At 37.9% G+C, this 18,847-nt stretch overlaps 1 protein-coding gene across 1 annotated transcript; it reads right to left on the bottom strand.

The window, feature by feature from the left end:
- Positions 1–2,192: 2,192 nt before the first annotated feature.
- Positions 2,193–18,120, bottom strand: antxr1b (ANTXR cell adhesion molecule 1b). The gene is made up of 18 exons (XM_053340428.1): positions 17,540–18,120; positions 14,926–14,997; positions 14,739–14,810; positions 14,547–14,628; positions 14,391–14,424; positions 14,029–14,108; positions 12,460–12,528; positions 12,283–12,363; positions 12,111–12,171; positions 11,837–11,935; positions 9,579–9,648; positions 8,412–8,490; positions 7,788–7,883; positions 7,480–7,521; positions 7,094–7,186; positions 5,132–5,296; positions 4,328–4,408; positions 2,193–3,549 (listed from the first exon to the last, which is right to left on the bottom strand). The coding sequence occupies exons 1-18, from the start codon at positions 17,743–17,745 to the stop codon at positions 3,172–3,174; spliced, it is 1,860 nt and encodes a 619-aa protein (XP_053196403.1). The 5' UTR covers positions 17,746–18,120; the 3' UTR covers positions 2,193–3,171.
- Between the last annotated feature and the right edge of the window lie 727 nt (positions 18,121–18,847).

The raw sequence follows: 18,847 nt of genomic DNA, 5'->3' as shown, positions 1-18,847 counted from the left end.
CGTCAGGATTTATATATGAGTTCAAGGCTGTGTGTCAGAGCTACTCTGTGGTTCATACACTTGCATATCTGTGGAGACGGTTATTTGAGTGATGTCAGTGATTGCCATTGTTTGTGCCACTGAGGTGTAGATCATGCCAGTTGAGGCCAGTGTTGAGCATATTTTTACATTTTTCTTCATACATTGAAAGTGGAACGTGTGCACACCTCAAAAGCACGGCTGATAATTGTGCTGAAATGTTAGCATTGTTGTCTTTTTTGTCAATGAGGATCTAATATTTTATTATATTTTCATAAAGGTAAAGTCTCTGTCCCCACAACACTGGAAACAGCCAAAAGAAAGGGCTAAAAATAGACAGGAAATACCTTTAGCCCCCCCCCCCCCCCCCATGGAGCTCAACCTGCTTTGCTCTTTCAATGGTCTTAACTATACATAGGAAGACATAACTTAACATTTAATTATCCTCAATCTTTTCACCACTTTCTGGTGGACTTGGTAAAGTGTGAAGCTGTGTAAATACTTCTTCCAGATCTGCATGGCATCATAGTTGGATTTTGCTTTTATTGCTGCAGTTGTCTGCCTCTAATCCAATTGCCTCTGCTTCTGGCACTTTTGTCAGACACGCCTTCATGAGCTCACTGCCCACAGGACTGCATGCATCTGTGAAAGCATTTCCAAGTGGAGAAGGAATTGAAAAGAAAAGGAAAGCACATGGAAAAAGATATATTGGGATTTATTTTAGTATATCTGAGTGGAATAAGATTCATCTTAGTGGCTGCACCATGGCTTGTTGCATAATGTCAAACTCCCAAAAGTTTGTTGAGGGTCAGTATGCATCTAATCCAAACTGTTGAGAGTCTAGTTATAAATGAACTGAGTAATTTAATATGATTCTTCATACTATATGCACATCAGGTTTGCATTACCTGCCAGGAAAGAAGAACAGAGCAGCCAAGTGCTCACTACTGCTACTGGTCATTAAATAATTGCATAAACAAGGCAGTTATTATAAACTTGATCATCTCACAACTCAGCGCTTTCTCTAGTAACAGTGGAAAATGTAACAGCATAAAAGCAGCTACACTTTTTCACCAAATACTTAACCCTCACAGTCTTTTTATATTCTGACCACAATTATTATGCTAAATGTCTGAACCACTAATCTATTTTTTTTTTCATTTCATTCATAAGTACCTCATCAGTCATTAATAAACGGGTGATTCATCCTTGACTAAGCTTTCAGAAAACAGAGTATATTCTTTAGGTTTTAAGCAATTTGTTTATAGAGAAAAACCATTCACAATAACACCAGACTATGGTTCTATTTCACCTCAAACAGGAGAACACAACATATGATTTCAATGAATGTTATTGAATGTGAGGAATGCAGTAATGTGTACCAGCTGCACAAAAACAAAAAGAAATGTTTCCTTTTTTTGTATCTTCTGGGTCACTTTAGGAAAGTCTAAAAGAAAGATGTTTAGGGTGTTTTTATTGCTCTCATGTGAACAAAAACATTAACCTGAACAATATGTAAGGGTTAAGGTTATTTGAAGAAGAAATAAATTATAATCAGGAGGCTGATTTATAACAAGGACTGTACATACATACTATTCATTGTAAGGACCAATCAATCTCAAAAAGTGTTTTCAAGTTAAAGGCATTGCACATCCACATACAGGTGCTTTCAATTATGAGATCTCTGCTCAGGCTGAAGATGGGTGGAGACATGCAGGAATAATATGCTGTTTACAAACTATATAAAAAAGCTTCTGGGCTCCAACATCAATCCCTATTTTCCATATGATGTACTATCCTTAATGTCCTTTGAATGTCTGAATTCTGAGTATGAAATGTATTCACTTTATATTGCTCTTGACAGTTACTAATAATTAACAACAATGGCTCTGTTCAGTGTCGCAGTAAGTCATGACAGTTTCAGTGTGCCAACATGAATAGCTAAATGGACTGAATGTAATTCAATACCTGTTCCTACTGTGACATGTCAAAATGTCATAAAACACTACTCCTGTCAGCCAACTAAGCTTAGACACGTACAACTGAGGTGAGGATTTCTAACTGACTTAACAAGGCAGTGATTTCAGACACAGACATTAATGTTTTAGGCTGTCCCACCCTACCAGGAAAGCCAAGGGAGATGTCAGTTTGCCATAGGTGTGTAGGCTGTAAGTTAAAGTCTTAAATTGTCATCGCTATAATACATCAATCTGGACACACATGAGTGTGTGCCACATTCAGTACATCCATCATAGCTCCGCTAAAGCCTCTGACACAGAGGGATAAAAAAAAAAAAGAGAAATACTATTTAATTATATGAAGAAATTTGATCACAGCACTTTAACAAATCTGACATTCTGGCTGCTCAATAAGGATTTTCCAGAAATCATGTTTATCAGTCCTATAAACCTCAAACTGTTTCTGACAGTCAGCATCACTCACTGCCAAAGATGTAACTTATGCGTTTTAAGAGTGTCTTGTTGACTGTTTTACAGATTAAAGTTGTGCTTTTCTGTTTCCTAACTTTTATTTCCATGTTGATCAATACGTCAGAATTAATGCGTGAATCTCAATCCCCCTTCTTATTAACTTTAAAAATTCCCAACACCAAAACCGTCATTGTTTATGAAAATCAGACATCTAATGCAATATGATGGATATACGCACACATATACTGTATATACATATATATATTTGGGATTTAATGAATATTCACTCACAAAATATACATTTTCTGAGACAACATTTGACAAATAAACTTGCATGTATAAAACACATGACGCAGTTGCTGAGCCATTGGATTTCCTGCTGATTAAACTCTTAAAATGATTATTATTTTTGTGAATAAATTGGTTTGTTCCCATAGCATTTAATAGCCAAAGCTGTGCTTGCTACACTAAATATTCACCTTCTAGACTTAAAGAAAAAGTCAGAGTTCATGGCACGTCATGCGCTAGCCACTTATTAAGGGAAACAGACTTAATTGCTGGAAGTTTTTCACTGTTCAGGTGTTGAATCACCGGCTGCAACCTGAAGAGAGAACTTTATACAGTCACTTAATCACTTACTCTGTAATTAAACAGAGGCTCAGTGAAAGAGTCTTTTCAGGGTTCAATCCTGAGTTTGGATCCTACTCCTCAATCCCTATCATCATTAGAGGTTTTCATGACTGGGGCGCGGAGGAGGGCGTGACGGAGGAGGCGCTCTAGAGGGAGGTGGACCCTGAGGCGGAGGCGGTAGAGAGCCAGTCGGAGAAGGAGGTGCAGAGACAGCGTCCATGTTGGTCGGTGGCAGGGCTCTGTTTGGAGGTGGGGTGTACATGGGAAGAGTGCTGGTGGATGGGGGAGGAGTGGTCGGCAGAGGGGGGAGAGTTGAAGTTGGAGAGGGGGGCAGGTTAAAGAGGTGGCTGTCCTCTGATGGACGACGGTGGTAGCTGTGGGGCAAAGTGTAGACAGGCGTGGACGGATGGTTGTAGATGGGATAGCGAGGAGCGGGGTAGGATGAGCTGCGGGTGAAGTTTATGCACTTGCCCTGTGGAAAAAGACGTTGGTTTGGCACAAATTAAAGCAATCACAGGTCATTCTGGATACTTGTTTTGTTCATGAATATAAAAGAGCAATGCAACATGTCAAGAAAAGCTCTTTAAATACAAGAAACTGCAGTGTATTCCTGCTCTGAAAACTGCAGAAACTAACACAGCTCAACAATTGGCAGGTTTGGACGGGTACAGCTTTCTAGAGATGGAAAGAGGAAATTCCTCTGTTAGTGAGTGTCATGGAAGAAAACAGCATTCCTGCCAGCCGAACCGTGCTGACGCTGGGAGCTGGAGGAGGCAGCCAGCATCTAGTCTTTAATGACTTCTACAGACAAGAGCATTCCTCCAGACAATACTGCAGACGTATTTACCTTTGTCTACTCCCTGTGTCCTTTGAGAGTCCTCTAGTCACAATTCTTATGATTTGATGAAGCTTTGACATTTATTTTCCACGGATTAAAGTCAATCTGTCATGCAGATAAGATTTCAGTATGGTCTCTACTTTGTTCTTTCATCCTGAGCCTTCGCCCCAAACTTCCCTTATCCCTCATTTCCAGAGGTCATGAATTTCAAGTCTGGCAAATTCTTAAACGTCTGCCGGCCAAACGGTGACATAGTTAGTTCACAATCTTATTAACTGCTTTGTTTTGAATGCGTGCGTGCTTATCTTACAGCTATAAAGAGCGCCATGCTGTTTTTCATTACTCCATAGAGGCAGCAGTAGCCTTTCATTTTCCATTATTCGGTTATCTCTGGCTTGTGAACATGCCTCACCTTGTCTCCAGGATGAGGTCGCATCACGGACACTCTGTCGTAGCCTTTTCTTAAGAATACACACAGAGCATCCAGTTTGCCCTAAAGAAAGATGATCATAGATGTCATTATAAATAAAAACTAGCATGTTATACCAATGATGTCTGATAAAAAAAATAAAAAAAATACCATAACGTGTGTATTGGCATGCATTGCAGAAACAAATAATCCTTTAAAAAAGAGTTTAAGTTCAAGCAAATAGTTACGCCAAACAAAAATAGTTTGTCTGTCCGTTTATTTGTGACTCTGACAGACTGTATCTGCTCCACTTTTGTTCCAGACGTCTCTCTTTGATTCTTGCATAGGAAGCGTTAAATGGTAGAAAGACAGATAAACAAAGAATGTAATTTGTTAGCAATAAGATCCGCTCAAGAGATTCCATATTCAGGGGTTAGCTCAGTTCATGTCTGGTACGTATTACCATCCATTCAGCTGACTAATAGGAAACCAATTTTATTAACTATTTCCTGGTAACACTTCATTCCCAGAAACACTGAAAAAGGAAAAAATAGATGATGGTATCAAAAATGGTTTTAGAGCCTCTGGATTACTGGAATAGAGTAATACTGCATATAACATTATTTCTTGATAGAGTTCCCGTTAAAGGCTTGGAGACGGGAAGGTGTATCCAAACTTCTGACTTGTACTGTACATTTGACCGTACAAGTAATATATTTACATTAATGATGATATAAATGCTAAGCAAAAGATTAACTGGCAGTTGAATATGAGACAGTACGAGTTAATGTAAGATAACTGAAGCACCTTGATGGGAGAGTACCACTTTTGAGGGCGGTTGGATTTGTGCATATTGTAGTATGGACGTAATGGAGGCATATCAAACTCCTCTGCAGGCATCACGACTCTGGCGTTTTTAGCTTTTTCCAATTTTGCTCCTTCTTCAGTAGAGCCTTTATCGCCCCAACGGACCTAAAAAGAAACGGAAGCTGTCAGCACTGATCTGCAGTCAATGGTCTAAAAAATGGTCTAAAACTAACCGCATTTTTGTAGGCAACATGACAACAAATATCATACTTGATATATTTTTTATAGATTTTTACAATCTTAAATATTTATCTAGAGAAAAGAAAAATGTATTGTGCCAACATGCACTTATTTTGTGATCTTAGCTAATGAAGCAGCTGATTTGAGCTGATACAGTCAGACCCAACAGAACCCATTTTTTGGACCAGTGCCTCAACACCTGCATTAAATCAAATTACTTTAATGTTTTTCATACTGTTAATCCTTTTGACAACTTGCTGCATTCATCTTTTGCATATAAAACATTACTCTTTCATCGCCTATCCAGATGTTTATATCACGTCTGTCTACATAGAATTTAATCAAGCCCAGTCCACAAGAATCCAGAAGAAAACAGAAGTTGGCCACAAAATTTAACTGCGTCATAACACACTCCAAAGCTTCAAATGTGGGACTTTTTCTAAACCTGAGAGAATAGACATTTATTTTAAAACTTGTTTTATGGCATAAAACCTCAAAAATTCAGCAAAGGACCCACGAGAGCCACAAGTAGTGTCCATTGTCAAAGGAAAAAGAAAAGAGCTTTTGAAATATTATTAAAACAGTTATTTTTGACAAAACAATCACATTGATGCATAAACTTAAGCAGCTTAAAAAGCTACTTAAAAAAAGCTAAAGCAAATGTCAAGCATGATCCAGCACATCAGCAGTGAAACCGGTGAAAGCAACCTTGAAAGTTCATTACTCAAATTTACTCCTTTGCAGCTGCCACAGACAAGCCGTGAAGGCTTTAACTTGGCAGAGAAAACACTTAAATGAAGCTGTGCATATTTTCCATTGCTGCATTTGGAAGGGGCGAAACTTCAAGGCAAGTTCACAGCACACACTCCTGAGACTGCATTACTGAAACACTTCACACAGGCGTGTCATGTGGTCCCTCCTGACTTGTGGACGTCTCAGTGTCATTTGATTCAGCTCTTTGGGAGCCACATCAGATATCAGACTGCCTCTTCTTATTCTTCTAAAATTCTCTTGACTTTTTAACTTTTCTTGCTACTGCTCTCTTACCTTGTCTTTCTACCTACTGTAGCTACTTTCCATTTAGCTGGCTGGTACTTGACACTCTCCAGTAGAAAAATACAGGAATTTTAACCACAGACGTACTTTCAAACCACTGATTATCACACACACTTTACATATTCCTGATCTCTGTGCCTTAAAACTGTCTTACTCTTTTCTTCTACCATGCATTTGATAGATCTTTCATCCTTGCAGTTTGCTGGCCAGATGGTCTCACTGGCTCCAAACTACTCACAACAGCAAACTGACTCAGTTTCCTCTAACATGAACTTGCATACTCATCTCTTTTATGGAATGAGTCGCTTCCTGCTTCCCTTTTGTGTTCCTGCCGTACTTGTTTGATCTCAATCCCGTCTTTCAACATTTCCAAACAACCCACGTCTTTTGTCTGTGAGCCTGAAGGTCGCAAACAGATACCGATTCTATATTTACTATTGAAAGGAACAGAATTTTGCAACAAATCTTTTTTAGATGATGTTTATTCAATTTCTGAAATAGTGTCTAATATGGATCTTTTCCTATTTTAGTAGCTGTGCAATATATATATATATATATATATATATATATATATATATATATACATACACACACATGCATACACACACACACACCAGATTCAGTAGCTCTGCCTTGGCATATTGGCATATTGGCCATTTTCTCTACCTCCATTCTCTTGATGCCTCCAACTCCTCGGCCTCCGTAGTATGAGGCATCCACTGTGGGCCACCTCTTCTTAGGATAACCGTCCTCATCATCCTAAAGATAAAGGAAACCTTTTCAGTCAGTATTCATGTTCACAACAGTAAAGCAAAAGTGATCGAAGTGTTGCCTACCACCTCACACAACAGCATTAATACTCTATTCTTCAGAAAACCAGGGATGAACAGCAGTGTCACATATGTAACATATGATCATAATTTCTCCAAGTAAAGCACATAATAAAAGTGATTAATTAATCTCAGTCATTGAACTGCTATTTTAAGAAATTACTATCAGTGCTAAGAATTTTACAACATTTTATGAAGTGAAGAACAAATACAACCACTCACAGAGATATCATCTATTACTGGAGGAGGTGGCTCATGAATGACCTGCAAACAAAAAATAAATGTGCTGTAAACCTCAAATGATGTTTAATGTATTATAACAATGAATGTGTTTTTTTCTTCTTTAAATGATTAACAGTTTTTAACTCCAAAACTGTTTTATGCATGTTTGCAAAACACTGTCCTTTACCGATTATTCAAATCTAAAACGTGTAAAATATGACCATAAACATAACTATCCATGATATAGTTGATCTTTCTCAGTGTTCTCTGTGTGCTTCACTCAGAGAGGATGGAGATGGCTGTCATACCACGGTGCAGCAGAGAGGCCAAAACCACCACAGCAGAGCGATGGTGAGCAGGAGCAGCAGGATGAGCAGAGCTATGGCCACAAAGGTCCCATCAGACTTCAAAGAAAAATTACCAGTGTTAGTCACGATCACAAATCTATAGTGAGATGGACAAAATAACTCAAATAAAATGTTTAAATAATGTTTCATGTAAAAGAGGTTAGGTGTTTTTTATGATTACCTATAAGGATAAATACATTGAATCACATGCAGGGATATGTGCGGAGGACATTATGGATTGCCTCAAATTTGTATAACATCTTTTCTGCTTAAAAGCTACTAACAAAATGCAGCACAGAAGCCATGTGTGACAACAGGTGGCCTGACCTTCTTCAAAGACAAACCAAAAGGAACAGCAGATGCCAAAAGGCACAAAATAGCCTCTGATAAGTGTTACATAGTGACATCAAAGAGAAACAAATCAGGACAAGCTACAAAACAACTGGTATTAAATCTATTCCCAACAAGTATACAAGCAACAAGTAAATAATGTGGTTGTGCCCAGAGAAAAAGTTAGTATAACACTTTACTCCCATGTCCGAGTTCAGTTTTTTAGTCCATTCATGTTTCACTTTTCCTACTTACACAAGAGACAGCAGTAATTGTGACGGAGCTCGATATGAAACTCAGGCCATTATTCATGCTGACGTGGAGAGTGGCAGCCCTGTAGAAATGAAAAGAGAGTAAATGAGTGTACGCACACACTTGCTTTGATTTGGTGAGAATGCAAGGATCCTGGGTACATTTGGTAAAAACCTTAATTGAATTTGCATTATACAACTGTTTGGTGGTTCCCAAACTTTTGGTCGTGCTTGACAGTGGAAACAAGGAAAAATTGAATTTATTCATTTTACCGACGGGTTGTCTTTAAAACAATAGGAACAATTTCCACAAATATTCACAATTTAGTCTGCATAAAAAATGCAGTTTACACTTCGCTCCAACTGCTGCAGCTTTTGCACACAAACTAAAGGCTCAAATCTCTCCTGATATGTTGACAGTGAACTTGAGGGCATGATAAACTTCTCCATGTTTTGCATTTTTGCTCAATGAGCATCACAAGTTTTCCCTTTTCTTCTTTGTCAAAAATCTGTCTCATACCTTTCACGTCTTTTGCTTCCTGAATAAATCTTGCAAATCTGAATCTCAATAGCTGGACTCACATGAGAGCCCCTTTGTTTATTCATCTTTGCCAAAATAATCAGATTTATAGGCCTTTTCCACAGCAGGCATTTTGATTTGTCATAGTAGATTGCTGTTGCAATAAATTAGTAGACAATATTAATGATTCAAGTGTTCATATTTGTCCTGACAAAAACAATCAAGGTCCATTTAGTAGCTATTATGTATTTTTTGACCATACAACTTAGCACAACATAACATAGCAGATTAGGTTTGCACAATTGCCTTGAAACTGTTAAAACATTCCTTAACTTTAAGCAACTCTAAGACTTCTCATCCACGTTGACAAAACTGATCAGTTTACAAGATTATTTTGTATGTTTTGAATTAACTTTGAATCTCAACATGGATACAAAGTCTTAGAGATGCTTACAAATAGTTTGAACATCTGCAGAAAAGTTACTCCATCTAAGAGAGAAGTTTCCGATTCTATTTTCAACAACAACCACACACTTTTACATGTGTTAGTGACAAACTGATGTTCTTTACTGGTGAGTCTAACCAAATTTGAGTAGTTATCTGTGGTACTGAACACACAACAAGAAAAACCATTACAATCAAATCACTTACGTTCCTTCTTTTTCCAAAACAGGGGCTGGGCACAAAAGGTAGGTATCTCTCACCACCAAAGGTCTTTTCACTGTAGAATGAGAATGAGTATGATCATTTGTATCATGATGTAACATGGTAATGTGATTTGAGACTATATTTTGTGAGTTAAGTCATCATTTGTGTACAGTAAATGGCCAAAGTGAAGCAAAGGAAAACTTCATCATACTTTTCTCTGTACCAGACATGAAACTTGAGGAGATTCAAGTTCCAAAATATTCTTTTTGTTATTAAATTCCTGGACTTCCTCTCCTTATGGAAAATGAGGCAAATGAAGGAGGGTTGTGGTTTATTTACCCTGGCTAAGTGAGTGTCTAGTTTGTGCAGAGTTGGTGCTCGTCCCTGATGAGATCCACATTCCCTCTTAGACATCTGAGAAGCGCTGAACGTTATACCAGCTGATTCAAAGCAGAGGAAGATAGTGCTGATGGTTTTTGGGGAGGACAGGGATTTAAATCATTGTGGGCCACAAAGAGCTCCTCTCTCCTCACCCATCGCTGTTCAAATGGCCAAAATAAACTTGGCACGATGGTGTATTTGGCTGCTGACTGGAATCTCAAAACTGTTTGTTTTATGTCCTGCCTATTAATAGATAGATGAATTTTATGTAATGTTTGTTTGGATTCACACACTTTCTCTGCTATCTTCTGACAATCATTTCATAACATGAGGATTTACGACAAATTCTTTGCTCAACTTCTTCACTCACATTAACATTTGTCACAGAAGAATCATTACTTTTGTCTACCTACCAAACAACAATTACGCAATAAATACGACAAGATGACGTTAACAGATTTTTATCTTTTTTTAACTGCCAAAACAGCAACATGTTGTCCTCAATAATAGAACTGTGTGTCTTCAGTCATGCTATTTGCTCTGTAAAGGGAAAACATTACATTTTGGAAAATATGCTCACTCATTTTCTTGCTGAGAGTTAGCATATCTGTTATCACCGATTACACTCAATCATTAACATTCTCCGGCCATATCTGCCTTCTTGTTAATCTTATTTTTAGGAAGTATTTTTATTTAATATTCATGTACACATCGTCACATTTTAGTCACACAATGACTCCAATATGTATATAATAAGTAAAATTGTGTTAATGTTAAAATGTTAATCTACTCAGCAGGATATTAGATGAGAGGACGTGTGTTAAGCAGCTTTCTGTTGGGGGTTTAAATTACTACATGTTGAAATGAATTAATACTTTGTTTAATAGCCTACGTCAACTATGAATAAAATCAAAGCGACAGGTACAATCATTGCCCTGCAAAATGTGCTTTACTTTTCTAAATTATGTTTTTTTTTTAATTTCATTTTTAGCTGCTTTCAATTACGTTACACCACTTTGTCACCTGTAGGCCTATGCTACAATTTTAAGTGAGGTTAGTCAATGGCTTCTCCCTCTTTCTCCTAGCGTCTGCAGCGGTGTTACTTTTAGTGAAATATATGATCATATTCGCCACAGGCCTGCAGGGGGAGCTCCAGTTACAGTGAGGTGACGTACCTCGATCTTTTTTTCTCAGTAGTTGCCATGGTGAATCAAGGTATCTGGGCTCCATTGATGATGGCTTTTTATAGCGGTTGTGCACGCGCTAAACTCAAGGTGATCACACTCAGTCAGACTTGATTGAACTAATTCAGATCAGCTGTTCTGGAACCGGATATTCAGTTTCCCATCTCAGAGTAAGTCAGCTCAGAGTTCAGGGTTACACTCAGAGTTTGTTGAACCTCTTACCTCGAATACCCCCTGACGTCCAACATTCACTCTCATTTTGCTCTGGTCTGATCTCCAACAATATCTGCCACAGATGTCTGGCTCTTTAGATGCTAAATACTCTACAAGGTTTACCAGCTAATACTATTCACTAACTTTGTCTGCTGGTGGTGGTGATGCATCAGTAAGAGCCATGAAACCTAGACAATGAGCTGAAAGAATCTCTAAGATCTGTGGAGCTGAGGGGAACTGCAGAGTCAAACTTCTTAGTGGGTTCATCACTACGAGTGACACCTTTCACATCTCATATTTAACCCTTTAATATATACTTATGGATTGGATTATGGATTAGTGCAGCCTAAAGGCCAAAAAAACAATTCTGAAAGTATATCGTAAAGTTTTTTGGTTTTGTTTTTCATCCTAGTTTGTCAGCGTCAGCCTGGAAAACCACAGTAGTAAAGTTTGGAAGTGAAATCCTTTGGAGAAGGCACTTACTCAAAGTAACTGTGTCATTGATGCGGAAGCTGCAAAGCACTTTCTGTACATCGCGAGAGTGAAGGAAACCATTTCCTCTGACAACCACCTGGAAGGATTCTGAAATGGGATTAAATTGACTGGTAATTTTTTCTTGCAGTACATTAATGTGTAGTAGATTTTTAAAGAAGCTTAGGTCAAGTCATCAGACTAGTCTACTAGGAATAATATGACTGTTAGTTTAAGTTGCAATGTTATATCTAAATTAAATATGATGTAATAAAAACACATTTACCTCCCTCACAGATGCTAGAGGGCTCCACAGCCAGAATTTCAATGCATGACCTCTTCAGGATCTAAAGGGGAAATATTGAAATTAAAAGATAAACAAAGGATAAATTAAATTATGTGACAAAGAATATGCATGTTTTTGTAACATTGAAGTGAAAAACCTCAATGTTTCATACCGAATCAATCACTCCTTGTAGCGCTTGAAATCCATCATTCACGGGGAAGACATGGTCCTTGCTGTCAGCTATTGTTGAAAGCTTCCAAGAAATGTGTCTGAATTATTAACTGATTGTTTGGGTGATCCATTTATACATTGTTGACTGATTTATTGGTTGATTAATGTATTTATTTACCTGAGTTTCATTGAAATCTTTTACTCCCACACAGTAAACAGTGGCACCCAACTGGCGCGCTCTGCTGGCCTGATTTAAAACAAAAAAAAAACAAAAACAAAACCTTAACCTCTTAAACTCCACAAGAACACTGGCCAACATCACCTTTCAGAGGCTCAAACTAGAGTGAAGACACTGGTATCATATGACCTAAGGCATCAATTGGTATCAACCATGTCATGCTCATCAGGACGGACAGACCAAAGTTATCCTTAGTTTTATCAAAGGAATAGTGGGCATGACCTTTTTTTCTTTTTTAAAGGGTCCCTTGACCTCTCAACTCAAGATATCAGAAGTAGTCTCCCCTTTACAGACATGCTCACTAATCCCATGTAGTTTTTGCATGAGGTATAAATGTGTTTTGGCCTATTCTAAAAATGCTGTAATTGAATATTTCTGCATGCTGGGATCAATAAACAGTCTTGAAATTCCATGAATTTGGTATGACTGGAAAGTTGGAAACTCCTGTGGATTCAATGAGTCCAATTGTATTCATGTGTGATAATGTTAGTCACCACAGCAGCCATTTCATTGTAGTGAGATGATTTTTTGACCTGACCTTTTTGTATAAAACAACCTATAGTGACCTCTAGGGTAATCACAGTTTCATGAAACTTTACAACCACAAACCGGAGACCTAGAACATTCAGAGGATTTATGGTTTTCGTAGGTATGAAGACAATAAGGGGGTTTCTGAGCAATTTCCAGAACAGAAATGCTCACCATCCAATCGCTGACAAATGCAATTCTTCCAAAAAAAACACGAAAAACACAAGTTTTTGATACAAAATCATAGCATATAATGTCTTGATGTCTTAATGTACTGTTTTGAATGGATTTTTGACCACTTTTATCATTTCTCAAGTGGTCAAAAATGGTTAGATTTTGTACCAAATCTGTGTAACAAATGGTATCAACCCAAAAAAATGCTGCAACATCTTAAAAAATATAATAAATCATGGGAATGGGCGTCATATACTTCCACATACTTGATAATGTTCCTAAAGCCCTTATACACTCTAAATTTTCACAATTTGAGCAGGCACCTAACCGAAACACAATGTTTATTCAAAGATTTATGACAAAAAAATCTTGACCCACAGTGCTGAGCTGCATCTCAAATTAGTCTTCAGTTACCAGCTTTCAGATGATGTTCAACTCTATGTGGCCTAAACTGTTGACTTGCTATCTCCCTATAAAGAGCCCCCTCCTAAAAAAGGGAGGGTGTAGTAGAAGAGGTTTAAGGATAAATCTCCACCAGAGCAATAAAACTGCAGCTGCACTGTTCTTTACGGGCTGAAACGTAAAGGCTTGTCCTATTGTGTAGCATTATGCCATAGACAGCTGAAGGACGTCATGGTGTGATGTGGCCACGAGCACAAGCTTAGAAATTTGAACCCATAGAGAGCAATGCAGCAGTAACTTCTTGACATATGTGATGCTGGATTTGTCCTTTATGTTTCCTTAATGTTCCATTTGTTGGTGAGTAATGGCAAGAAACAGTGAGGAGGGAAAATACATCCTTCTCACCTCTCTTTGTGCCAGGTCAAACTGATTTTCTCTCAGTTCACCATCCGTCAGAGCAATGATGACACTGGCTGTCCGGTAGCCTGAAAGAGCCAAGATTGGAGAAAAAATAGTGAGAAAAAACATTCTTCCTTTTATTTTTTTTCCCCATTTCTTTTTTGGATTGTGTTCCTCGAAAGAAAAATCAACGTGGGCCATTTGCAAAAAAAATTTTTGGACTTAATCTTCATGTGATGAAAAGAGTAGCAATGTTTTTGTTGTTTCTTTCTTGATTATGATGATTCTGCCATACAACTGATGAATGGCTAAAAATGACAAGTACAGGAACTGATTAAGTGTTGAAAAGGAAAAAATGTTCAACTTACCATCTCCAGTCCCATAGTAGATTTGCTCGCTGGCCTGAGAGAGAAGTTTTGAGGCGTCAGTGGCAATAAATTTAAATGGGTCTCATTTAAATAGTTGGATGCCATTCTGTTGGTTAAGCAGGATCATTTTCCCCATTGACTTAACAGATGACTTACTCTTTGAAAACCTCTGTGCATATAGGTGTCTCCTCCTGGCTGCACCATGCGTAGCTCCTCCAGTCCGGCCCGAATCTGCTCTCTGATCATTAACAGGAGAACAATGAACAGAAATGGGTATAGATATAAATTGAATGAGGCAGCTCAAAACTGACACGCAAAGTGGATCATTAAGACGTTTGAGTGTGCCACCTGTCTTCTGTCAATGCCATGAGAGTCCTCCCTTCTGTTGAAAATACAATAAAAGACATCCGCAGCTGAGGACTGGGAATGAGAAAAAAAAAAGGACAGGGATAACTGTTGATGACTGCTGTGTTATGTTGTTTATTTTCTCTTCTCTTTACCACTTCAAATCACAACTGTTTCTGTGTGAACGTACCTGATAAACTTGTGAGCCAGGTGATCAACAAAGTAATATATCTCATTCCAGTAATGTTGGACACTTCCAGATCTGAGAAAAAGATTCACAAGAAAACAATTCACCATCTTGCATTTTTCTTGAAAGTATATGTGTAGCAAAAGCTCTTAAGTTTCGAAATTCTTGTTTATTACCATCCCAATAATTTATGCTCTAATTTCATTTGGAGACAGTTGGACACAAAAAAACTAATCAAAACTTGATGTGAGTTGCACTTAACATCTAGTCTGTGCCATTTAGTATTTCCCTTACAGCTGGGGGGAAAAGAGTGATACAACTGTTTTCTCCAGCTGTGTAGCAAGTCTTTATGGATTTCATCATTCAAACACAACATTTACATTACAACGCAATACAGGGCTGCACCAAATGATTACTTTCCTCATATATTAAGATGTGGAATTTTTTGTCTACTAAATCATCAATGCTTTGGTCTATGAATGTCAAATAAAAGACAAATGACTATTACAAGTTCCCAGATTCCACTTTATTCCTCTAATTGTCTATCTTGTCCAAATAACTATTCAAATCCCAAAGATATTTAGTTTCCTATGATGTAAAGACAAAGAAAAGCAGAATGACTTTGATCAATAGTACTTCACATTTAGCCAACATTAATTTAGTAAATGGTTCCTTGTGCTTTTGTTGGAAATCTTTAGACACCAAAATCTAATGATTCATTTTGCTGCAGATGCATTGTTTTGTATATTTGTTTTGCGGTTGTCTACGTGACATTAATTGTCTGCATCTTGTACTGTATGTATTTAATGTATGGGCACCTGTGTCTATCATGGTGACACATCACACGGGCTAGAGAGTTTTTAGCCTGTGTGTTTTCCCTGTGAGTGCTTTTGCTTAATTTTTCCACTTTTTTTTTTCATGCAGCTTCACTGCCAGTTTTTAAATGCCAAATGAAAAACCGAAGTGCCACGTTTGTTTGAATGAGTTCAGCTTTATACCAGGTCCTGCTTTTTGCAACAGGTGCAGATGTAACAAAGGAATCTGCAAAGGAGAGCAGTTATGCATCAGTCAGTGATTAAAGAGAACTGTGTGGCCAATATTCATAACCGATAAAGCTTCTTCTCACGTTGCACTGTGTCTCTCTTATTTTCCCTCTCCTTATGTTTTCATTTATCCTGTGATGTGAGTACCACTGCAGAGACGGCCAAAAAAATCTCAGGATCTTGGGAACATCTGGCTCTAATGGAGAAAGGGTTCTACATTCTGCAGTGCAGAGAGCTGAAGTTGGGACTAGAGCTGGGCTGCCTGCTCCTGTCACCTAAGCGTGGCTGCAGTTTGACAACAAGAATCCCTGCAATGCACTTTATCATCCAGATGAATGCAAAAGTACTCTGCAAATAAAGATGTCATTGTGTAAGCACACTTCCTATCATTTCTTCACAACTTCTAAATTGTTCATAGTAAACATCGATTGATTGCAAAAAAGCTAAATAATATATCTAGTATTGTTTCCATTAATGTATACATGGATCTTTGAGAGAACATTAACAGAACCACCATTTTTACCCAGTTATGATTTGATTTGACCCAGTTAGTTATGATCAGATCTACAAAACAACAACACACAGACACATAACTTGACTTGTTCAGAAGCTTTTTGTTCCCTTCGTGATGGTTTTTATGATCAGTGGTTTATTAGCTAAGACTTCATGACAGTTTAATGGGCAATGTAATTTAACCCTAATGTCAGCTCTCACGGGGCATTCAAATCTCTACACATCTACTCCCATGTTTGTTTGATATGCGCAGTATTACAATTAGAACTGAAATGATTAGTCAACTATTATTGATAAATGAATGGCAATCATTTTGATAAGATTCATTGTTTAAGTCATTCTCAAGCTTTTCTCCTTTCCTATCGTCACAACATTGAGATTTAAATTTTGGTCAGATATAACGACACATTTGACGGCTAGTCTAGAAAACCATTTTTCACTAATTGCTGACATTTCATGGACCAAACCACTGATCCATTAATCTAGAAAATTACACAATTGATCAGACCACATTTTAAATAGCATATCTGAGCTTTAAAGGGGCATTCCACTTTTTTCACAGCCCTTGGTTGTTGTGGGTCAAATGCTATTTGTCGGTTTATTACCTACTTAAAACAATTGGAAAATGGAGTTGTAAAACATTTCGAGACACTCACACCACATCCTGCACCACAATAAATCAGTCGATTTTTTGACTAAATGAGTGTTTCACTGTCCTATTTTTAAATTTAACCTATAGCAAACCTCTCGAACGTACCACTTTAACGAGAAAGAGCTGGACATGTGACTTGAAAATAAACAGCTCTGCCAGCTGAGTTGACTGGGTTACCTTTATGACTTAAAAAATTATGGATTTTGTCTTAAATGAGCCTCAAACCTACTTTGATTTTACACAAGATAAACACTAGACAGAGTAATACTTAAAGTTGAAAAAAATGCTAGTTGCAGGACAGTAGCACATATTTTTTCATGCAATTAGTTGCCCATCAATGTCTCTGAAGAACACCTTGAATGTTGCTCAATGTTTTCATCTTCTGTGATCAAACAGAAGAATTACTCACTTGTCCAAAACAAAGTAGAGGTCAAATCCTCCGTAGCAGGATGACCCAGCCTCTCTCCTGCCATGGGTCTGTCCTGCACAGCCGGCCACCAGGACCGCCACCAGCATGCCCACTTCCACACCAAGCAGGACCCGCCTGCACCAGCACTGGGACATCACTCCAAATTTAAGAGAAAGCATCAGCTCAGCCGAAGAGAAGGTAATCATAAATACTCCTCAGTTGGGGGTCTTCTTCCAGCTTTCCACTCACAGCCCTGTGATGCAGTGAGCCATGCTGTGAAGACCGATCTCCAAGGCATGAAGTGCTTGTCTCTGGATCAGCGTCCCATCTCTTCAGCAGCAGATGTGTGCTGGCAGAGGAGGAGTGAAGTTGGTGGGACTGAGTCTTCGGCTCCCTCTCTCTCTCGCCACACTCAATCATTTTGGCACACTGTTCCATGAGTTGACACAACTTAACAAAACACATGTGTTAGTGTGTGATTTAGTGTGTTTCTACCATCTGTTTGTCTGAATAACCAGACAATGTTCCACAGACATTTGTTCTTACGTACTTTTTTATTTCACTTCTCTTGCAGGTTTGCTCACTTCTACAACCTATCCATCACTGCCACTTAGTGGTAAACACACGTACCACGCAAGTCACTCTTGATGTAATGGTTGTTCAGCTTATCTGCATTTAAACCTAAGAACTTCATACCTGAAATATTGACATGGCACATTTATTTTTACTGTAAGTAACATTTAATTCTTGCTGGAACCATTGATACAAGGTTACCGTCTGATGTCAAGCATAGGTAGATATGTGTAAATGAAGGAGTGTTGAAAAACAAGTCAATTCAACTTTTTTGTGTAGTTCAGTATGAATTAGTGATGTTGACACTATTCTATTCTTTAAACTATTCTATTCTTTTCTTCTGAAGAGACATGAAGGAAGAAGGAAATGTACTTATGTATCAGGTATATATATATATATATATATATATATATATATATATATACATACATACATACATATACACACACACACACACACATACCTCCCATCCAAATTTGAGAGGCTCCAACTGTCTAGGTAACTCTGCTATCCAAGCTAGAAGAGGCTCCAACCGTCTAGGTAAGCTCTCACCTGTACAGGAATGTAGAAGATAGGAGCAACATTTGTCAGCTAGAAACTTACAGTATATGGTTAAATGAGGTGACTCATTTTAATTTGTTACCTTATCAGTAATTATGTCTAACATGTGCCCCAAAACCTTCAGAAAAACAACTCTGAACAACAAACATCTAGTCAAAATCTATTAAAAAAAAC

The sequence above is a fragment of the Scomber japonicus genome, chromosome 19, assembly GCF_027409825.1.
Source record: "Scomber japonicus isolate fScoJap1 chromosome 19, fScoJap1.pri, whole genome shotgun sequence".
NCBI lineage: Eukaryota > Metazoa > Chordata > Actinopteri > Scombriformes > Scombridae > Scomber > Scomber japonicus.
The sequence above is the reverse complement of the archived record's forward strand: the minus strand, read 5'-3'. Positions and strand labels throughout refer to the sequence as shown.